Here is a 24,088-nt window from a genome sequence, read left to right as displayed (position 1 = left end):
GCGTAAAGTTTGGTTAAACCGTGAATAACCCGCATAAAATGATGGTCAACGCGCATTTTAATAGCCAGTGAACGGCCTATCGAATGCTATAGTCCCTGCTATGCCTGAGGCAGGGACTAATAAGTTCAAAACCCTCCAGTGAATCCAAAAGCATACTTTACAATTACTCAAATCACAATTTTTCATCAAACTAAAATCCCAATTCAGTTAAAAAACCGAACTCCCAAAATAATAAAGCGATATGATAACTTCTTGTCCCAAACAAATCCTTCGTGCCAATGTCCATTAATTGTAAAACAAGTAACATCTTTTAGTTATTCCATCTATAGATGTGTACAAAAATTGTATGAAAAAGCAACACAGATCTGTAGATTTTAACAGAAGAAAGAAGTGATAGTGTTGTTTATGGATGTTGCAACCCTATTCGAACAAATAAAGGAAGTCCTCCGCAAACCACCAACCTGAAGTCATTTGCAACTTTAATAAGTAGTTCTTGAATTCTTTGAAGCGTCAAGGATTTCTGTAAGTGACAATTTCAATTCAGCAAGGAGTAATGACATAAACGCACAGCAGCATGTTCTAGGTTATCTGGGGAGGCTCTGCCCATAATCCTCTCTAAAACCCTTTTGTTTTCTTACAAACCCTAGCTTGGATTTGATTTTTGCATTGTAGTATCCCTTCACACCTTTGCTATTTGCATGAACATAATAGGCGAGGAAGGGATGGTCAGAAATTTAGCCAATTCCATAAACGTTATGTAAATATTTGTAGATGGTTATTGTCATTGCGGTGCACAATGTTTATCTTTATTTTTCCTTTAAATTTTATAATAAACCACAGTTAGCCAAAGCACTCTTCCTAGCATGGCAGTGAATTACCTTAATTTTCACCGTGATGAAGGAAAAGTTGCTCTAAAATTGACTCAGAACTATAGCTTGATTCTCACAAATAGGATATAGCTCGCAATAACATTTCTGATAAAGTGCGTATAATGGAATCATATTTGCTCAAAAAAACAATAAAAATAGAAGTACGTTTTAGCATAACCCATCATGATAATAACTCTAGTGGATCAATTGAGCCAAAATTTTCATTTTACATCAGAAATTTGGAAACAAAAATAGCATCTATATACTCAATGTATATCTTGGTGATGGCCAATTGCAGCATTTAGTATGGAATTTGCATTCCAACACATGACTATGCTCGTGATTTCTCGTTGGCTGGTGTGTCTCTTGCTTTAAAGAAATTTCGTCTGCCCTTCTGTAGCTTTAAACGAGGTATTAGCCAAGTCCATGGCTAATTCACCTTCATGGACATGGTTAAAATTTATACCCCTGGGCAGACCTTGAAGCTCGTGAGTATTTCAAACAAAAACTTCTACGTGAACTGAAGATATATGAAACTAAATGTGAAATGAACTCTTTCAGAAGATAAACTGGCAGGCTGGTAGAGCCAAACTTAAACAAGATGTTTCACCAAAATTTTTGACTTTTATTTTCTCGACTGTAATGGCATCTCTTACAGCTGGGGTGAGGAACAACTGCATAAAAAACACGGCAAAAAAATTTTCAATTTTAAAAATGATGTATATGATATAAAAATGATAAAAGAAATAAAAATATCTTAATATCTATATGATGAAGAGAAAAAACACAAAAACTAACCTTCCTGTACATTATTTTATTGGAGATGTGGATGGGTTCTGAACAATGAAATTGATTATGCAGATACAGTATCTCCTGCACATTTTCCACATTTTATCAGACGTATATTGATGTTGAACAATAAAGTTGATATATACATAAATTGCAAAAGCATTGGATTCAAAGATACATAGAGCTAATGATACTCGTTCAGTTGAATTATACAAATCCAACTGTTCCCTTATCACAAACCTTCAAAATGTTAAAGAACTTTCAGAAGCATTGTTACTGGTGGTGCTTTTATTAGCTACCAGGGTCCATATATCTGTTTGGAATTTCGGATCTTCATCGGTTCCCAAAAAGGTGCTTAGTGTGTTTTGCAATGTGTTCACAATATCTGTCATATTAGGCCGTTCTGATGGAGATTCTCTTGTGCAAAGCAAACCCACGCTTATGAGTTGACTAATGCAATTGAGTTCCTTATCTTCTTCATAGTTGTTTATATTAGTCCTCTTTAATAGATTCTCATCCACCACTTCCCCAATTTGATGTGGAAAATTGTTGCTCACCCAATTTTGCAAGTTCATTCCTTCGACAAACATGTTGTGAGTGGGTTTCTTTCCCGTCAACATCTCCAATAACACTATTCCATAACTATAAACATCCCCTTTTACTGTGACATGTCCACCCAATCCATATTCTGCATTTAATTTGACAACCAAATAAAGATTCAGATTCAACTTTTATGACAAAATAAAAAACTCATGAAAATGCTTAATATGATATTGACATTCTAGTTAAAATTATACCTGGAGGAATGTAGCCTGTGGATCCTTTGACTGCATGTGTGGAAGTGAAAGCTGAAATGTTAGAACTTGCAAAACATATGGTAGCAATGCCAAAGTCTATTAAATATGCTGTCATATCATCACCCAGAAGCACATTACTAGGTTTTAGATCACAATGAATCACTTGCACAAAACAATGATGATGAAGATATGCCATACCATGTGCAACATCTATTGCTATATTTAGCCTTTGAATCAAACTCAAGCCACCATTTTCTGGTTCACCATCACCACTGGGATATAACCATTTTTCTAGGCTTCCATTTTCCATCAGTGGAAATATCAAAGCCCTGCACTGAAGGTCTGAATAAGAGGTTATGGCCTTTATTAGATTTCGATGGCGTACTCTTCTCAAAACATTGCACTCTCTGTAAAAACTCTTGTTTGCCTCTTCATTTTCCAAATTGAGAAGTTTCACAGCAACCAGTGTACCATCATTTAGAACTCCTTTATACACTTTCCCAAAAGTACCAACTCCTAACAAATTGGCATCACTAAATTCATCTTTTGCTTTCATGAGCTCTTTATATGAGACTCTTTCGTGATCCACTTCTAAGGATTCCACTGCAGGTCTCCTACGTGATCTCCATAAGATTCCAAAAAACAAACACAATATAACAAGCAGTGTAACTCCTGCAATAGGTATGACAACTCTTTTCAGATGTGAATGGCTTTTATGTTTGCTAGAAAAGCATGGTCGCAATCTGACCCAACTTCCACATAGATGAATGTTTCCTATGAACGCTGTGGCATTAAGACTTTTAAAAGCTCCATCTTTAGGGACCTCGCCTGATAGCTTGTTATAAGAAAAATTCAAGTGCTGGAACATTTTGAGCTTTTCCATTGACATGGGTATTCCACCAGTGAAATTGTTGGATGACAAATCCATGTCCCGAAGATTTTGAAGCCCACCAAGTGAAACTGGAATTGGACCTTCAAGTGAGTTGAATGAGAGATTCAAGTATTCCAATGCTATGCAGCTTCCGAGCGTGCTTGGAACGTTGCCAGTTAACAGATTAACAGAAACATCTATAGCTTGAACCATAATCATCTTGCTTAATGTAGAAGGTAAAGCACCCTCTAATAAATTGTGTGAAAGGTTGAAATAGAAAGCTAAATTTGGAAGACCTGCAACCTCGGAAGGTATGTGCCCACTGAGCCTATTATATGATAGGTCTAACTGTAATAAGTTCACACATTTTCCTAAATTTACAGGAATATCACCTGATAATTGGTTCTGATTAAGATTTAGATATATTAACTGGAGCGAAACAAAAGAGGCAGGGATTCTTCCTTATAAATTATTCCCCCCAAGATCTAAAAGCCCCAATCTTTTGAGTTGCCCAAAATCTGTCGGGATGTTTCCTTGTAAATGGTTAGATCCTAAATATAACCTCTCCAGCTTTTGAAGCATATTAAGTGAAGGGATTGACCCTGTAAAATAATTCTCGTCCAAAGCAAGGTATGTTAAATTAGTTAGATTGCCAATCTCTGGAGGTATTTGTCCTACTAATGCATTTTCTTGCAAAGATATGTAGTTCATTTTGGGAGAGAGGTGACCGATAGAAGAGGGCAAACTTCTTGCAAAAGGATTAGATGATAACTCTATTGCTTGCAGGTTGGAACAGTTAGTAAGAGCAGTAAGAAAGGGCAAGGTCGTGGAGCTGCCGCTGACTAGTTGATTATTGTTTAAGTAGAGGCCCTGGAGTTGCGTCAACTTCCCCAACGCGGTCGGCACTACTGCACTGAACTGGTTACTGGCAAATTCGATTAATTGAAGCTTTGTACAATTGAAGATGGAAGCAGGAATCCTGCCAACTAGCTTATTATTAAAAAGATATATTCCTACCAACGAGGCGTGCTTGGTGCACAACTCCGACGGAATGTGTCCAGTTAATTTGTTGTTTCCTAATTCCAAATATTGGAGATTTGAGCAGTTTGAGAGCGAAGAAGGAATTGGGCCCGTCAGATAGTTATTAAACAGATCTATTCGTCTGACTAGATTGAGCATCCCCAGTTCAGAAGGAACGCGTCCGTGAAGGTTGTTAAGCCTCAAATTTATGTAAAGTAAAGAAGATACGTTTCCCAAGCAGGGCGGGATTGGACCCGTCAATTTGTTCATTTTTTGTCAATGTACTGTAAACTGGGAAGAAAACACAAGTCGGAGGGAATGCTCCCTGTCAGATTGTTATCGCATGAAGTCAAGTTTGTTAAACTGCGACAGCCACCGAGAGTGGGTGGAATGGAACCTTGCAGTCGATTGCTATATAGGATAAGTTTCTTTAACCGAAAGAGGTTCCCCAATTGATAGGGAATGGGACCATGAAAACTGTTATTATGAATGTCGAGTATTCTGAGAAATGAGAGATTGCCAAGAAGAGGAGAGATTGTACCTTCTAATTCCATGCTCGGAACATCAAGAGAAACCACTCTCTGTCTGTGCACACTGCATGTGATACCGGGCCACCGACAGACTGAAACGTTAGGATTCCATGTAGCGGGCAATGATTGGGTGGTAATTGCAGACATGAATCCAATCAAAGCCTGTTGATCAGTTTCATTGCTGGTATGAGGATGCTGATGTGTCATCAAAACAAAGGGATTGACCAGGAGAATGATATAAACGAAGAAGAGACGCATTCTCATAATAGGCAACGAAAGAGAAGGAGCATAACATATGTTCATCGTCTCCGATTGCAACGCTAGAATGGTTTGCGAAGAAAAATAATGTGCAGATTCTTTCATACATACACTAGGGGAGGGTCGCCATTACATGTGCGCCCTCCCCGCCACGTCAGATAACCACGCGTAAAAGCACATGGAGCCGGTACGACACCTGTCCACCGTGGAGCTCCATGTGTTGGCTACCTTATCAACCCATAAATCTTTGTGTTCGCGCCATTTCACAGGTTCGTTTGGGGTCATTGCTGCGATGTATGAGTTTCCCTTTGTGTTTCTGCTCGGGGCCGGTTGTTGGGCGAAGCCCCCCGCCGATTATGGCACGGGACGGCCCCGGAACCTGCGCACTTCGTCGTTTATTCGTGTGCTGTTTGAGGCGTTTGTTCGGTTGACAGGGTTTGTGGACCTGCGCGCTTCGCCTGGTATGCAGGTGCTGGTGCGAATGTTTGCTGGAGTTTCAGGGTTTGTGGTTGGCACAGCGCTTCTCCTTTTCTTGTGCTTTTCCGCCTGGAGTTCTTGGTCGTTCTGGAATGTCAGTTGTTTAGCATTTCTCTGTTGCTGGTCTTATTCGACGATTTTGTTGTTTGGGGAGGAGTCGGTCGCTGTTTTACTGAGCTCGAGGTCAAATGGTGTTTTGCTGTCAATTTGCTGTTTTGTGGTGGTGTTTTTGTGGTTTTCAGTTCCCTAATATATATTTTTCTTCTCGTTGCAGGTGTGCAGAACGTCGTTGCAGGTGTGGAGAAGGTCTGGCGAGCTCCAGGGAAGGTGGGGGAGGTCGGCGACCATGTACCCGGTAGGATTTTAATCCTACCAGCATTCTCTGTGTTTTTCAACACAACATCTCTATTTTTGGATATTTTGTAAACTTTTATGGCATTTTATGGCATTTTTTGGAGGATTTTTTTCCGAGGGTTTAGGGTTTATGGGATATTTTGAGCTGTTTGTTGTTGAAGGTTTAGGGTTTATGGGATATTTTGAGCTGTTTGTTGTTGAAGGTTTAGGGTTTATCTGAAATTTCGTTGTTTTCGCTGTTATCCTAGGCCGTCCCATGCTATCCTCGGCCGTCCGGTGCCCTCGCTGTTATTTTTGTTGTTTTCGGTGCTATCCTAGGCCGTCCCGTGCTATCCTCGGCCGTCCCGTGCCCTCGCTGTTATTTTTGCTGTTTTCGGTGCTATCCAAGGCCGTCCCGTGCTCCTCGGCCGTCCCGTGCCCTCGGCCCCCGAGCAGAAATACAAAGGGAAACTCCTACATCGCAGCAATGACCCCAAACGAACCCTCTAAACCCTCTGTCGCTGCTCTCAATTGACTTGCATAACTTATCTTCTCCTCGTCCGTGAAAGCTTCTGTCAGGAACTTCACTTTTTGTATTTGAAATGAAGCCTCGAAACCCTCTGTCGCTGCTCTCAATTGACTAATTTGAGTATATTTACAGTTTAAGCAAATTTGGGGTTTGTTTGGTTGCGCTGAAAATAACAAATTCTTTAATGGCCATATGTATGGGGCAGTGTAAGTCTACCATTGCAGTTATTTAACTATGGAGGAAGAGAAATCCTGTTCGTTTTTGGAATTTGTTGGAATTTGTTACTCCTGGTTATTAATTTTGGTGCTTTTTGCTATGTTTTGCAATATGGATATCCTGTATACACAGTCCTTTTTGTTTCCATGCTGACGTTGCTCTCAATTGACTGATTTGAGTATATTTATAGTTTAAGCAAATATGGGGTTTTTTTTGTTGCGCTGAAAATAACAAATTCTTTAATGGCCATATGTATGGGCTACCATTGCAGTTATTTAACTATGGAGGAAGAGAAGTCCTGTTCGTCTCTGGAATTTGTTACTCCTGCTTATTAATTTTGGTGTTTTTGCTATTTTCCTGAACCTGATGTATATGTTTTGCAATATGGATATCCTGTATACACAGTCCTTTTTGTTTCCATGTTGACGCTGCTCACAATTGACTAATTTGAGTATATTTACAGTTTAAGCAAATTTGGGGTTTTTTTTGGTTGCGCTGAAAATAACAAATTCTTTAATGGCCATATGTATGGGGCAGTATAAGTCTACCATTGCAGTTATTTAACTATGGAGGAAGAGAAGTCTTGTTCGTTTTTGGAATTTGTTACTCCTGGTTATTAATTTTGATGCTTTTTGCTATTTTCCTGAACCTGATGTATATGTTTTCGGACCTCTGACATTTTCCTTTCCTCGAGATGTCTCGGACAGTGGCTGTCATATGCCACCCTTTTGTATCTTATGATGTTTTTTATATTGTCAATATAATCTGTGATGCTTTTTTCTCTGAAAAAAAAAGTTCACACATTTTACAGTCGATTCCAAAACCGGTTACTGATGGTTACAGAGATAAGAGAATAAATATTTTTAGTAATGAATTATGTTCTCATACATAAAATGCATTTCAATAACTAACCCTTCTCGGGCTCCAACGATAAAACCTTACTGTATCAGTGACTTTTCATTTTAATTTAATTAAGGACGTGGATCATGTAAATGAGCAAATATGACTTATTCCTAGGTCCCGCTGATTCAGTTGTTCACTTCAAAGTTCTAATGTAAATTAGTATATGATATAATAGTTTACTCATTGTGTGAATATCTGAAGTAGTCTCTGTTTCCAGCCCGTCTTAGGGTTCACTGACTAGCTATTACAGAATACAATGGGTAGAAATTGCTTTGTAAGCATTATGGTTGAAGCATGAGCTATCAAGTTGAATGATGTTCCTTTTGATAACGGTCCACTTATTGGAGCCATAAGTGAGTTTAGAGCTTTGTACAGTGCTGCAAATTTGATGCCTTCAATGTTGAGATCGAAGGCATAAAAAATACAATGTATAAAATGCTCTTAGAGAAAAGATCATCCAAAGATTAATGGGTTGAGTGTCAAACCCATCTCTCCTAACATCTGATGTCAAAATTTATTGACCACATGAAAAGCCATTGAGCCATTGAGGTGCGAACTGTCTAGCCATTGAGCCATTGAGGTGTGAACTGTCCACTAAGTAGAAGAACCGAGACATATTAATATGGAACCACATATAGAAATCGAAAGAATGTTCAATACGGGATGATCAAGAGTATCTGTCTCAGGGTTTCCATCTGATTGTGAGGGAGTTGAGTGGACAAAGCTATACTTCTCCCTCCTTCACTTCCAACGAACAAGGTCATCCCTCCAATTGCTCCCAAGAATGGGGCTTGCACATTCAGTGGCCTTACTGTTCATTTTAATTTAATTAAGGATGTGGATCACGTAAATGAGCAAATATGACTTATTCCTAGGTCCCTCTGATTCAGATGTTCACTTCAAAGTTCTAATGTAAATTAGTATATGATATAATAGTTTACTCATTGTGTGAATATCTGAAGTAGTCTCTGTTTCCAGCCCGTCTTAGGGTTCACTGACTAGCTATTACAGAATACAATGGGTAGAAATTGCTTTGTAAGCATTATGGTTGAAGCATGAGCTATCAAGTTGAATGATGTTCCTTTTGATAACGGTCCACTTATTGGAGCCATAAGTGAGTTTAGAGCTTTGTACAGTGCTGCAAATTTGATGCCTTCAATGTTGAGATCGAAGGCATAAAAAATACAATGTATAAAATGCTCTTAGAGAAAAGATCATCCAAAGATTAATGGGTTGAGTGTCAAACCCATCTCTCCTAACATCTGATGTCAAAATTTATTGACCACATGAAAAGCCATTGAGCCATTGAGGTGCGAACTGTCTAGCCATTGAGCCATTGAGGTGTGAACTGTCCACTAAGTAGAAGAACTGAGACATATTAATATGGAACCACATATAGAAATCGAAAGAATGTTCAATACGGGATGATCAAGAGTATCTGTCTCAGGGTTTCCATCTGATTGTGAGGGAGTTGAGTGGACAAAGCTATACTTCTCCCTCCTTCACTTCCAGCGAACAAGGTCATCCCTCCAATTGCTCCCAAGAATGGGGCTTGCACATTCAGTGGCCTTACTGTTCATTTTAATTTAATTAAGGATGTGGATCATGTAAATGAGCAAATATGACTTATTCCTAGGTCCCTCTGATTCAGATGTTCACTTCAAAGTTCTAATGTAAATTAGTATATGATATAATAGTTTACTCATTGTGTGAATATCTGAAGTAGTCTCTGTTTCCAACCCGTCTTGGGGTTCACTGACTAGCTATTACAGAATACAATGGGTAGAAATTGCTTTGTAAGCATTATGGTTGAAGCATGAGCTATCAAGTTGAATGATGTTCCTTTAGATAACGGTCCACTTATTTAGCCTTTTTCATGCTCAACTTGATAATGAGAGCAACTTGATAATGAGTGCTCTCAATTTCTCAAGTGTCCCCTCAATGAATAAAATTATTAGTGGCTTTTTCACATTTAATAAAACTTATTATGAGGTACATTGCCTCCTCATTGATTTCTGTATTTAGCCTTTTTCATACTCAACTTGATAATGAGTGCTCTCAATCATAATAAGATTGTCTGGTCATTTGATTTCTATATTTAGCCTTTTTCATATGCAACTTGATAATGAGTGCTCTCAATTTCTCAAGTGTCCCCTCAATCAATAAAATTATTAGTGGCTTTTTCACATTTAATAAAACTTATTATGAGGTAGATTGCCTCCTCATTGATTTCTGTATTTAGCCTTTTTCATACTCAACTTGATAATGAGTGCTCTCAATCATAATAAGATTGTCTGGTCATTTGATTTCTATATTTAGCCTTTTTCATATGCAACTTGAAATGTTATTATTGAATCCCCAAACATCGCAGCAATGACCCCAAACAAACCTGTGAAATGGCGCGAACACAAAGTTTTATGCAATGATATGATGGCCAACACATGAGCTCCATGGTGGACAGGTGTTGTACCGGCTCCATGAGCTTTTACGCGTGGTTTTCTGACGTGGCGGGGAGGGTGCACAGAATAACTTATAGAAATAGTTTTATCATAATTAATATTTTACAGAAAGACATATTCCATTGAAAATTTCTTATCAACACACAGTTAGGTTGCCACAAGAAATCACTACTAGGTTGTTAGCCAAAATGTTTCTTAGGACAAGAAAAAGATACAATCTAGTGTTCTAAGCCAAAATATTTTTGTGACAAGAAAAAGATACAATCTAGTGTTGTAAGCCAAAATGTTTCTGTGCCAAGAAAAAGATACAATCTATCCAAAATCCACATCATAATGTGGTTAGAACCAAAAACATATGGCACCCCTATTCTTTATGGCCCTGAGAATCTTGAGTGCCAAAACTCCCCGAGTTACCTTCTTGAGCCAGGTAGGTTGGCCTACCAGTCAAGGGCTGATTAGGAAATGGTTGATTGATGCCATATGATTGATTCCAATTTGCAGCTTCCAACCATGGAGGTACTGAGTACCCATACCTCACATTTTCCCTACTGACCCCTGCATTAAGTGGAGGTGTGTAATGAGCATACAGAGAATTGACACCAGCTCTGGTAGGAACAAGGCAAGTGGGTAAACCCTCAGTTTGATAGTGGGGCACTTGAATGTTTATGAGATCTTGGAATAATGGTGTATTGTCTGCAATGGAGTCCAATGAGTTTGAAATAATCCTGGTTTCATCAGCTATTCTTGTATCGTTGATCATCCCTTGTTCCTTTTCAAGCATTTGTTGTGCCTTTCGTTTTTCCTTTTCCTGTCTTGCCATTTGCTTTTGTTGGTCCTTAACTTGCCTTGCTTTATCTCTTTCAATCCGTTCTTCTGCTCGACGTTGTGCTGCAACAATCCTTGCTGCCTTCTTCTCCTTGACTATATCCTTCTTTTTCTGTTTTAATTCTTGCATTTCAAATTTCTTTTTTTCTGACTCAACTAACAGGTTTATATAGTCCTCTGAGGTGAGTAACTGTGAGCTTCGGCCCAGACGAAGACTACCTGGTGCACCTTGATTTTTTTTCATTGATACTCTCTCTACTGGTAGCTTTAGGAACCGTCCAAGTGTCTTCTCCACCCCTCCCACCTGCATGTCATTGCTTGGTACTTCCCTTTCAGTATCTGTTGGAACTGATTGAACCATATCATTATCTTCATTTGATGCCTCATTATGTCCTTCATCTTCTTCCATTGATCTATTGTCCACAAAAAAATGAACAATTTCACTGTTCAATTCTACTGGTTGTGAGGGCATGTTCATGCTTTCTTCATTGGTTGCTGAGACACTATGTGCATTCATATTGATCATTGCTTCTGCTAGCCATGAAGGTGGGGTTACTTGGCTTGGCAATGTCAATTGGTCATTGTCAACTGCATGTTCAACAATATCATTAGCAATATCAGCAACAGGAATTTCATTTTCTTGAGTTGGTGGAACAATCTCCATGTTACTAGGAATTTGTTCATTGTTATATTGTGTTTCACATACAGTTTCATCATCTTCAGCATATAAGTGTCCTTGAGACAGGGAAATCATATTGCCAGCTGCAACAACATCATCTTGGTCATCTACTTCTTGCACTTCAACACTTGTTTGGACATTCCCTTCTTCCTGACCATCCACATGAAACGCTTGGCTACAACCAGTATCATGCATAAGAGCATCATAGTTCAGTGGCCAGATTCCTGTCCTCCTAAAGCCAGCCTTGATATTTGATGGTGTCAAAGCCCTTTTAAAAGCTTTACTTGCAAGCTCTGCTAGCTCAAACCTTTTCACCTCAACCCCTGGATTCTTTGCCATCCATGCAGCACGCTCCGACCTGAAATAGTTCTTGAAAGGGCCAAACACACTAACATCAAGGGGTTGCAGCCTATGAGTGGTATGAGCGGGCAATGTCAACAGGTCGATGCCTAAATTGTTTGCTTCCTCAATTGTTTGTACAGCCATGTGGCTCCCATGGCCATCTAATATCAAAAGGTGTCTGTTATTAGGCGAGACGCCACCTGGTACCGATGCAGCAAAGTGAAAAAGCCAACTTAGAAATAGTTCTTTAGTCATCCATGCATGGGGATGTGCAGCCATGCATGCACCTGGTTCACAGTTCTGTATATAGTTTTTCAGTTGATTTTTACCTTTGAATAGATAAAATCCTGGGATTGAAGTACCAATTGCATTAACACAACATAAAATAGTTATCCACTCCCTGCTCTTGGGCAAAATCTTTGGCACATTTCGGCTCCCTCTCTTGGCAATTACCCGCATGCCACAATTCCTCCCTGCCTGTAAACCTGTTTCATCACAGTTCCATATATGGTCTGCTCCATAAGAATGTTTATCGTAAGCACTAGAAAGTGTGTCATAGAACTTTTGCACAACTGCAGGGCACAAATTTAATGCTCTGTCTCTGTCAAGGCCCTCAGCAGTACGCAATACAAGTTCTGGATGCCTTTTTTTAAACCCAAACCACCATGATTTACCAGGAAACCCATCTTTGAATGGGTTTGGCCTCCCTTGACAGATTTGAGCAACTGTTGATTTGAGTTGTATCAACTCTAGCCCATGTCCCAGTTGGGCCATCTCTTTACACCACTCAACCACCTCGGCCTCCTCCTCCTCAGTCATAACTGTAAGAGGCCCTCTACGTTTTGTATGAGTCAGTCCATTTATCCAATAATGTATTGATGAGGGAGGAATACCATGTTTTTTTGCAGATGCCCGAACTGAGTATCCATTAAACTCTATGTCGTCAATTGCAACTAACATTTGTTCTTTTGTCCATCCTCTTATAGCACTGATCTTTTTAGTTGAGCTTGCCCCTTGGACTGTTGTTGATGGTGGTTCTGTGGCTGATGCTGTGTTAACATCAGCGGCTGTCACATGGTCATTTTCAACAATGTTCCCTGGTGCATTGCCGGCATTGACATCAGCTGGCCTGTCATCATCGGACGATGTGCATCGCAGCTGCGCACCCCTTGTCACTCTCCTACCACTTCTCCTTGCACGAGCAGAGTAACTTCCTTTTGCCATAGATGCAACAACCTGTAAAATTATTGCATGCATTTAGACATTAGAATATATGTCAAATTATGCTTTATTACTTCTGCAAAAATTACTTTTTCTCTATTACAGGAAATTATCAACATGTATGTTGCATTTAGACATTAGAATATATGTCAAATTATGCTTTATTACTTCTGCAAAAATACTTTTCCTCTATTACAGGAAATTATCAACATGTATGTCACTGTTTTCATATATCATTTTCCATTTACTTTCAACAGCTTTATACAGCTAAACCAATGAGGTATGTAAACATGTATGAATTACGTCATTCTCCTTATATCTGTTAAAGATTAGGGAATACAGGTAATAAGTAGGTCTATTCAATATGTACTTACCTTATAGAGTAGAGTGTAATCATTACTAATGGTTGAATCAGTGCCATAAGTAGAACCATGGAAATCAAAGTAATGAGGAAACAGAGCTTGTTACATTAGGATATGCGTATACAGTGATTACAGTCTATCCATATGTATTACATTAGGATATACATATACAGTGATTACAGTGTATCCATATGTATTGATTATGTATTAGAACACAGTAGTTATGCAATTAGAACACAGTAGTTACATATGACTCTTTCTAACCATGCTTGTTTACCTAATTGTGTTTTCTCATTATCTCAAATCTTACAGTCATCTAATCCAATAAAGAGAAATGGTCATCCACTCGGGCTTCCATTCTAAGAAACCATTCCTCAGTTCTATGGTCCATTCATCAGTAGTAGAAATTCACTTATTTGCATTCTTTCGACTCAATATCAAAATTTTTGCTTTCTCAATAGCTTCATGCTTCTGAAAATACATGTCTTTCGATTATGTTTCAATGTCTTTCGATTATGTTTCAATGTGATGTTTCAATGATGATTGTCAAGGTCTGAAAATATGTGAAAAATTACTAAGTTTATCAGAGTCATTAAAGTTACAATTCATTTTTGTTCTATGTTTTAACTCATTCTGCATAGAACCCAAGCCATAATAATCACTCAATTCCTGTAAGCTAAGCTTCAATTCCTGTAAGCTAAACAAGCTATGACTACAGTACTAACTGCCTTTTTACTACCTACCTTTTTTTGCATTGCATCAATCTTGGGCTGGAAATGGTTCGAATGCTGGCTTTGATTCTGATGCTATTCAAGGTTAGACTCGGTCTCCGATTGGATATGGCTAGGGAGATGAAACTATATAAGGAACAGGAAGGGATGTGGGGATTGCTTGCTTGGAAGGATAGCGAGTCATGTTTCTTCTTCCAGTGATTAGCTATTGGCTATGACTACAGTACTAACACGACATACGTAACCTCTGTGATATGTAAGCTGTAATCACTATTACATTTGATTCTATGGTCTCCTAGGTGTCATAGACAATCGGTTTTACTTCAGTTTAATCGAGTTTCATTGCAGTCATTTATTTTTTATATTTTTCATATAATTTATTTAGTTATTTTGAATATTGTGAAGAACAATCTCTGCTCCAAGATTTCTCTCCATTATCTGTGACTTAATTTACAGAGCTGAGTTATGTAAATCCCCATTCCTTTGGTCCAACTTTTACAACTTCGTATGGCTCGGGCTCTCCAGACCCTAAGGTCTCGAGCTCAACGAGGTGAAAAGATATGAAGGCCAATAAGACGGTCATCTGCTATGTTACTTATAATTGTGTTTTCTCATTATCTAAAATCTTACAGTTCTATGGTCCATTCACCAGTAGTAGAAATTCACTTATTTGCTCTATGTTTTAACTCATTCTGCATAGAACCCAAGCCATAATAATCGCTCGCTCAATTCCTGTAAGCTAAGGTGTAAGCTAAGGTTCAATTCCTGTAAAGTAAACAAGCTATGACTACAGTACTAACACGACATACGTAACCTCTGTGATATGTAAGCTGTAATCACTATGAAGCTGATGATATAATAAGCTAGAACACATACATAAACTCTGTATAAAAAAGGTTAACTGTAACTGTATAGGTTAACTGTCACCCTATGGACAGAACTGTAATGTAAGAAATCTGATAAATGAAAACAATGAAAACAGAACTGTAAGAAGAATGAGTTGTAATTCATATAACTAACTTGAATATATTGGCCACTGTTTTGTGATGTTGTCTTCAAGTTTGCTGAATAGTTTGAAAGCATAAGATGAACTTCAACAGTGGGTGGACTTCTTTTATAGTTTTGGGGACTTGATTTTAATTGGTGGACATGGATGCACATGGATTGCAATGGCTTCATTTTGAATGTGTGGTATGGATTTAATTTGATGTGATCTAATGGTTGGGAATTGTTTATTTGTTGATCCATGTGCTTTGATCTGTTTTAATGAGAAATAGAGTGAGATGGGTGTCATTTATTGCAGTTATTGGGTCTGGGTATCATTTATTGAACAAAGTGGATTTAATTGTTATTGGATTGGGTGTCATTTATTGAACAAAGTGGATTTAATTGTTATTGGGTTGGGTGTCATTTATTGAACATAGGGTGTTTAGCTGTTGAACAACACAGCAGTTATGCTGACATACATTCCTTTTGTTATGTGCAGGTAGGCATATTTATTTGGGATGCAAAGTTGCAGTTCTGATGAGTGGGGGTTGAAGTGACTGCTGTTTTGTACTTCTGGAATAGACCAGTTTGGAAGCCTTTATGGCTCTAGCTGTTTTCTACTTGGGTCAATATGTTTTGCAATATTAAGTAGTAAAATACTATTTATGGACAGTTGTGGGCCCAGTCAATGTATGGGTGATTTTTGGACATAATTTAATACTTATTTATACATAATGTTATTTATTTCTGTCTAAATTTTGGTTTCAAAAGTCTTAATCACTGGTGGTTTGGTGGGACCAGTATTATATCAACTACTGGTCCCTGCACAACATTAGGAATCTCTCCCCTATATATAGAGTATATCGTGAACTGCATTGATTACATTGAGCCGGTGTGAATCATAGCCATGACTTTTAAACACATAGGTCATTGCCGTCACAATCGAAGCATTAAGGCGCGCAGCTTATTTAAAAGAAAAAGTCACAACTTCTTATTATACAGTCACAGTCACCCACTGACAGGCTTGTGACTATAGGTAATTGCGTAGCTGTAGAGACGAAGCTATGATTTGAGCATGCCGTCACATTTGAAGTGATCGACCCCACTTAGATAAAATTAATCGAAATGCATCTACCCTCTCAAAATGGTGTTAATATTCAAGAGCATTAACCTTTTTTTAAATAAAAACTAGGTGACATCATTTTTGTAAACTTATTATTTTTCATTATTTAAAAAGAATATGGTAGGACTTAAGTCATGCAAATTTAATAAATCAATTTAATATCACAATAATTTTTAGTAATATATTAAAAAAGAAGAAAGAAATTATTTGAAAGTTCACGAGGCTAAAGATAGTTTATGGGGCAGATTGCTTTTTCCTGTGAAGCTTCAAAATAAATGCTCTTAACTTTTCGACAAACCCCTCACTAAATATATTATCCCAAGAGCTAGCTATTAGCATATCTGCATAATTTTCCCGGTTTTCTTTGAAGGTCTCACATTCCAAAATGAAATGTTTTTATGTCTCCACTTTTCTAGAAGAACAAAAATACATACTCTTTCCTCCCACTTCTTTTGGTCTTTTCCTGTGCCCTGTTTCACAACGGAGTTGATGAGAATTAGTCCTTAACTGAGCAATAAGAATTTTGGCTCTCCAAGAGATATTGGCTTCTATGTATGCTTTTGGTTGATGAGTATGAGTGGAATTAAACACTTCAATATAGTACTTTTTCTTTCTTCTTAGCTCCTTATCCCAAGTACGCTTGTGGAACTTTTCCATAACAAAAGCTTTAATCTCTTTGCTGTTTATGGGACACACATTCAAGCAAATACCCCATTTACTAAACCATTTGTTATTTTGTTTCATCCAAGTATTTTTTTTCCTTGCACAATCTATCATTAAAGACAACTTTAGGCCATCTACCCTCTTCCATTTGCTCAATTTTCTTTAAATACCTTATGACTCGCACCATAGCAATTGCTTCAATAGGAGTGATGAGCCCCAATGTTTGGTACAATTTGGGCTCATTTGGCCTACTTGCTTTGCTCAAACCATTCATCTTTTATTGCTTATACATTCATTTCTTGGTTTATTCGTGTTGTTTGTAGGAAGAAGGGTAGGCATTCTATCTACGTGACTAATACATGATGATTTCAGGTTTTTGGCATTAAAAGGGAGCAAAGACCACGAGAAAGGAGACAAGGAGATAGTAAGGTGGCACTGCTGGTTTTTAGAGAGGATGTCCACAGTCTTGGGGACCTTCCTCGTGATTCCCACCATAGCTCCGAGCTCCAACCAATCTCCCCACCGAGCTTAGAGGCAGCCAACCGTTCTACAGGAACAGCAGTTACAACTGTTCTACAGGAACAACAGTTACAATTGTTCTACAGGATCAACAGTTTAACCTTCAGTTGGACAGCCGAGCCCCACAAATCAAGGAAACCTGTTGGATTATCATTTTGCATAAATACTGAGGCCGTAGCCTTTGATAGAAGCTTTTGGAACTTTTGCATTACTCTTGTAATTTCGAAGTACGAGCTACAGCTCGGTGTTGGTTCTTTTTGTAAGCCAGTTTTGGCATGACATCAGATTTTTGGTTATGAATAAAGGCAGGCAGATTTTGATTTCATTCTGAGTTTCTAAGGGAGCTATAGCTCTCAGGTTAGGGCCCAACCTGAGAGCAATAGACCTCCTCTGTGTTGTAATGTTATTTGCCTTTCGTTCCAGCACTTCGTTTCTTTACTTTGACATGCAATTCGAATTTACAGTCTGTTGATTTAGTTTTCATGAGATTGAATAGGATTAGTTTATGGTGAATTTGCTTCCAGTTGCTTAGATTAGAAGAGGATAGTTATAATTCATTGGAGCTCCAAAAAAAGGTTGTTAGAGATCACTGCCATCTCTGCTTAGGGATTGGGGTGCAGTCCATATCAACCACCAAAAAGAAACGCAGTTCTTTTCACGTCCATGCAAGCTGCAACAGTTACTTTAGTCGTAGATCCATCCATGCACTTTGGTCTTGATCATTACTTCTTCATTCCACTTCCATGCACGAGTTTCTTTCACAAATTGCACTGCCGTTCATTGGTTCAAAATAGCACAGTTAACATAGGTTAAAGAGTTCTCGTTTTTGGTAACATTCATAGACAATTTGTTTCATCTACACTGCTCCACACCTGAAGCCACTCAACCGACCTCTGTTCAGCTCGTTTACCTTCCAGCTCTTCCATTACTCACGTAGCTCCATTTACTTAACCTTTCGTTGATCCCATCCTTCCAGCCATCAACCCACTGCATGCACTCTTTCTCCATCGGACGTCTCTGCTCCTGAGCCATCATCAGTTCCATCTCCATCTCACCTATCCTCCCACACCACTCCATCACTTCTCCATCTCCCAAAACTCCCACGGTCGAACATCTTGTAGAATTTCACAGACTTCCTGTAGAACCCCTGAGTTTCCTGTAGGATCCCCTGCAGACTTCCTGTAGAAGCCTTCAAACTCGGTTGCTGAGCATTCGAACGTGGTAGACTTCTGTGGACTGATGCTAGAGACCCTCTGGGACCTCTCCTAGCCATCCTGACCTTGCCCATGCTTTCCTTCCATTTGAACCGCTCCTGCACAGTCAAACCCTAATCAAAAGCATCATCACAATAAATCCAACCACTTAATGAAAAAATACAAAAACATGTCTTTTCAGATGCATGTATTCCAGCTCACTGCAAGTAATGGCATCATTGGTAGAAGTTTCCTTCACAGTTTTGCATTGTAAGGGCCTAGATAGTCAAATTAGGGTTTACTAGGGTTTTCATGCTTTGTTGGCTTTCAGTTTCTTTCTGCAAATAGATTAGCCTCCTTTGAGTTAGCTTTCGTCCATCACTCATAAAGCTTCTTCTGTGAGCATATAGAAGTTGGCTTGAGCCCTAGCGGACTTGTGCCCGCTGACCAAGTGACATCTGCGACAAGAGCTAGTACTTGTGCATACAACACCGTCGCTTCCAAGTTTGTACGAACTACCGGGTTGATAAAATTAGAGATAGGGAGCCCCAGGAGTTGTAGCATTATTGCTACAATACTGGAGCCCACCATCTTTTTGGCGCCGTTGCCGGGGAAGCGTCAGAGTATTAGTAATTGTTGCTTTTCTTCTATTTTCTTACTCTTGCCTTCTGCTAAGTAGTTTATTTCATTTCCATTCTGCAAAAGTAGCATAGACATTTCCTGCTTTCATAGATTAGCATTTCCTGCTTTCATAGATTAGCATTTCCTTTCTGCAAGCGTAGACTAGCATTTCCATTCTTGCAATTTCATTTAAGCAAAGTAGATTAGTTCTTTCCTGCTTTCAGTTTAATTCTGCATCTTTCATAGTTAGTTGTAGATCAATCTGTGTCAGTTTTGCAGGTACCAAGGGAAAAAAGCAAAAACAATCAAAAGAAAAAGAAAGTCTTTTCCATTTCATGCCTCGTAGGAACCAAGATAGATCAGGCAAATTCCTACCAAACACCCCCACCACATCACTGAGTCACCCTTCTCTCTTCTTTGGTGACAGTGACCCAGACGAACCTATAGGTGAACATCCTGAGATATACAAAGATCCTATAGTAGAAGAAGAGTTAGAGACCACTCCATCTGAAGCTATGGCTGACAATAGAAGAGAAGATGAGAGAATATAAGGTGCCTTCCCCATCCGAGAGACCAATGGAGAGATGAAAATGAAGAACATTAGCCCCTCCGCCTTACCTCACTTCCATGGGCTGACTACTGAGGATCCGGATACCTTCCTGTTTGAGTTTGTTGTCCTTTGTAGAACCTATGACTATACTGAAGATGAGCAAAAGCTGAAACTTTTCCCTTCCACTCTTAAGGATGCAGCATTACGCTGGTTCATGGGCTTACCTGGGAATAGTATCACCACTTGGGCTCAGATGCAACAAGCTTTCAATACCAAGTACCAGGATTACTATAGGTCCAAGGAAACAAAGGGGGAAATCTTTTGGATGACCATGGGAAATGATGAGTCCTTAGAGGATTATGAGGAGAGGTTCCAACTAAGCTATAAGTGGGCCAGGTGCACACTTGACCCCGAATCCCTCAAGTTGGTCCTGCTCCGAGGAGTCCCTGAAGACCTCCTAGATACCCTTCACATGTTAGCTGGGGGGGACATTTACCAACTGCCTTATGAGGACATCAAGACTGTGTTTAGAAACCACTCCAGGGCAGCTCGGAAACGAGGTAGAGGAAACCTCCTCTGAACTAGTGTCCCTTTCTCCAAACATGAGCTTGCAAATCAATTAGAAGATCTTAAGAGTGAGGTGAGACAGACCATTGCCATGCAGCTTGACACATTCAGGATTCAGCAAAAGAAAGAAGAAGCTGAGAGAGCCTTGGCTGTCTTCTGCCCTAGGTGCACAAGGAGACACCCTAAGAACGAATGTCCATTGCATTCGGTTGAAGTGTGTTTTGTTTGTGAGGAGGACCATCCCACAAATCAGTGTCCAACCTTACCTGGGTTTAAAGCCATGTACCAAGGGACAGAAGCTCCCACTGAACCTCTCTATTACCTCAACCAAAGGAGGCCACAAGGATCTAGACCTTATCAGCAGGGGATGCAAGGGGAATCTCAAGCTTATTACAGCCCCAACCAATCGACTCCTATGCCTTCCTGGGGTCCCCCTGCTCATCCGCCATGGTCCATGCCTCCTCCATGGTCTTATCCACCTCAGTACCCCACTCAACCTACTTCTCATTCATATCACTCACATGCCCAGCCACACCCTCAATGGAATGCACCTCAGTCGGGGTGGAGGCCCCAATACAACACTCCTCCTGCCATCTTGCCTCCACCACCAGTTCAACCTCAGCCATTACCTCCTGCTCCTCCAAGGCAACCTCAAATGCCTGCTCAACCGAACCCGAACCCCAACAATAGACGAGCCCAACAGGTATACACTGGGGAAACCTCATGCCCTACCTATGCTATGGAGATCCAGGAGATCAATCTTCGATCTGGAAAGACTCTACCAGATCGCCAACCTCCTCCCTCAGAGGATGAGGAAGATAAACAAGAAAGTGAACCAAAGGGTATTCCACCCTTTCCTGAGAGACTAACAGCCACCACACAACCCAACCCAGAGGAGGATGAGCTTCTGGGTGAGCTCAAGCAGTTGTGTGTAAAAATACCACTTCTCCAAGCCATCAAGGATGTGCCAATATACAACAAACTGGTTAAGGAGAAGTGTTTCAAACACCCAGGCAGACGGAAGAAAGATGCTTCAACTATCAATGTCATAGGACAATTGTCTGACCTTATGTTGGGACAAGTCATCTGCCCAAAGTACCTAGATCCTGGAAGTCCTGTAGTAGATGTCCACATCAATGGCACCATTATACCTCACACCTTGATTGATCTGGGGGCTGCCATTAATGTGATGACCAGGGATACCATGCTTAAACTCAATCTTCAGGGTTCCTTGAGGAAGACCTCGACAGTACTGCAATTAGCAGATCGCTCCACTGTGACTCCCGAAGGGATTGTGGAGGATGTCTTGGTCTCTATTGACTCTTGGGAATACCTTGCAGACTTCCTGGTTCTGCAACCAAAGGCAAAGCTTACTGGATATCCTCTCATTTTGGGAAGGCCTTGGTTAGCTACTGCAGATGCTTACATAAGTTGTCGTGCAGGAAACATGACCATCAAAAATGGTCCCATGTCCAAGCAGCTAGTCCTATACCCTCCTGCCCAACCCTCCTTAGAGCATGACTTACCACTCTGGTTGGAAGAAGGAGAGGAAGACGAGGTGTACTCAGCACCTCTGTGCACCTTAGATACCACTAGAAGAGACCCCCCAACCGAGGATGACTTGATCGAGACCTTGATCCAGAATCCACCTTCCAGTGCACTACCCTTAGAGAAATTGGTGGAGGATGCCCAAGCTAGCACCTTAGTGGATCTTTGTACAACCAACCCTGTTACTCCCAGAGTCAAGAATGTGGAGTTCGGCCCTGAGAAAGCATTGAAGATCAGCTCCTCCCTATCTCCTTCCCAGGAAAAAGAGTTGTGTAGTCTGTTGGCCAACCACCTAGATGCTTTTGCTTGGAGCTATAAGGAAATGAAAGGAGTCCATCCTTCGGTCTGTACCCATCATATATACATCAAAGAGGATTGTAAACCGGTTAGGCAACCTCAGAGGAGAATGAATCCAGCCCTTAAGGACATTGTCAAGGAAGAATTGAAAAACTGTTGGATGCCGGGTTCATCTACCCCATCTCAGATAGTGAATGGGTGTCCCCTCTAGTGTTGGTTCCCAAGAAAAATGGGAAATGGAGAATCTGTGTGGACTACCGAGAACTGAACAAAGCTACCAAGAAAGACCATTTCCCTCTACCTTTCATAGATCAAGTGTTGGATGGACTGGCAGGAAAGAAGTTCTTCTCTTTCCTGGATGGGTTTAGCGGGTACAACCAAATCCAAATCAGCCCGGAAGACCAAGATAAGACCACCTTCACTTGTCCTTGGGGTACCTTTGCCTACTGAGTCCTTTCCTTTGGGCTATGCAATGCTCCTGCTACCTTCCAGAGAGCTGTCTTGAGCATCTTCTCGGAGCTGGTCCATGATGCAGTAGAAATCTATATGGATGACTTTACTCCTTATGGGGCCAACTTCCAGGAAGCATTGTCCAACCTGGGAAAAGTCCTAACCAAATGCACCGAGATGAACTTGTTCCTTAGTCCTGAAAAATGTGAATTCCTAATGACTGAAGGGACCGTGCTAGGCCATACCATTTCTTGCCAAGGGTTGCAGGTGGATCCTAACAAAATTGCTCTCATCAAGAGGGTTCCACCTCCTCAAAAGGTAAGGGATGTCCGGAGTTTCTTGGGATTAGCAGGATACTACCGGAGATTCATTAAAGATTTCAGCAAGCTAGCCTCGCCATTGTTTGGTCTGTTGGCAAAAGATGTGGAGTTTAAATGGACTGACGATTGTCAGAGGGCTTTAAATGAATTGAAGGACAAGTTGGTGTCAGCCCCAATCCTGAGAGGTCCAAACTGGGCCCTACCTTTCCACATCCACACTGATGCCTCGAACAAAGCCATAGGTGCAGCTTTAGGACAAGTTGAGCAAAAACTTCCATATGCCATTTACTTTGTTAGCAAAAACTTGTCCAAAGCTGAGCTGAATTACACTGTAACCGAGAAAGAATTCTTGGCTGTGGTCCATGCACTGAACAAGTTCCGACATTATATTACTGGTTACCAGACCTTTGTACATACTGACCATGCTGCAATTAGATATTTAATGAATAAACCAGATGTGAATGCTCGTATTATTAGATGGTTACTTTTATTGCAGCAGTTTGATTTGACCATTGTTGACAAACCAGGTAGAGAAAATGTTGTTGCTGACTTTTTATCTAGATTGGATTTGTCTGCAGATGAGGATGGAACAGTGGATGACCAGATGCCCGATGAACATCTGTTTGCTATTTCAGTACTCTCTCCATGGTTTGCTGATATAGCAAACTATCTTGTTTCAGCACAGTTCCCTCCGCACCTATCTTCCAGAGAGAAGAGCAGAATCATCAGAAAAAGTGCCTCATTTACTTGGATCGGGGGCAATCTGTTCAAGCTTGGCCCCGATCAGATCTTAAGGCGTTGTGTAAGGGAGGAGGAAGTCTTTGATATCCTCCTCACTTGTCATGATGGGCCTTGTGGAGGACATTTTGCAGCAAAGAGAACTGCCTTCAAAATCCTGCAGGCAGGCTACTATTGGCCCACACTTCATCAAGATGTCAGAAGATATGTCAGTCAGTGTGACCAATGCCAAAGAATGGGGAAACCGACCCAAAGGGATGAGATGCCTCTCCAACCTCAAGTGACTCTTGAGCCATTTGAG

At 40.1% G+C, this 24,088-nt stretch overlaps 2 protein-coding genes across 2 annotated transcripts; one reads left to right on the top strand and one right to left on the bottom strand.

Annotated features, from left to right (window-relative positions):
• Positions 1 to 1,055: 1,055 nt before the first annotated feature.
• Positions 1,056 to 5,202, bottom strand: LOC149177149 (uncharacterized). Its single transcript, XM_089421678.1, is given in 5 exon segments — positions 1,056 to 1,543; positions 1,668 to 1,742; positions 1,899 to 2,346; positions 2,456 to 4,618; positions 4,888 to 5,202. Coding segments are annotated over 3 exon segments (2,901 nt in total). The 5' UTR covers positions 5,180 to 5,202; the 3' UTR covers positions 1,056 to 1,543; positions 1,668 to 1,742; positions 1,899 to 1,900.
• Positions 5,203 to 5,296: 94 nt separating this feature from the next.
• On the top strand, positions 5,297 to 15,975 carry LOC149177148 (uncharacterized). Its single transcript, XM_089423309.1, has 3 exons — positions 5,297 to 5,794; positions 5,886 to 5,966; positions 15,698 to 15,975. The coding sequence occupies exons 1-3, from the start codon at positions 5,313 to 5,315 to the stop codon at positions 15,699 to 15,701; spliced, it is 567 nt and encodes a 188-aa protein (XP_089279435.1). The 5' UTR covers positions 5,297 to 5,312; the 3' UTR covers positions 15,702 to 15,975.
• The last annotated feature ends 8,113 nt before the right edge of the window (positions 15,976 to 24,088 follow it).

The sequence above is a fragment of the Pinus tabuliformis genome, chromosome 4_1 (assembly GCF_031772625.1).
Source record: "Pinus tabuliformis cultivar Carrire ecotype Pingquan chromosome 4_1, CPIR1, whole genome shotgun sequence".
Lineage (NCBI taxonomy): Eukaryota > Viridiplantae > Streptophyta > Pinopsida > Pinales > Pinaceae > Pinus > Pinus tabuliformis.
Note: the sequence above shows the minus strand (reverse complement) of the source record. Positions and strands in the feature narration are given on the sequence as shown.

Bases quoted from the DNA above. Each gene is read 5' to 3' on its own strand.
- LOC149177148 (XM_089423309.1), top strand. From the start codon at position 5,313: ATGGAGCCGGTACGACACCTGTCCACCGTGGAGCTCCATGTGTTGGCT. The intron at 5,795-5,885 runs GTCAAATGGTGT...TTCTCGTTGCAG, and splicing joins GCTGTTTTACTGAGCTCGAG to GTGTGCAGAACGTCGTTGCA.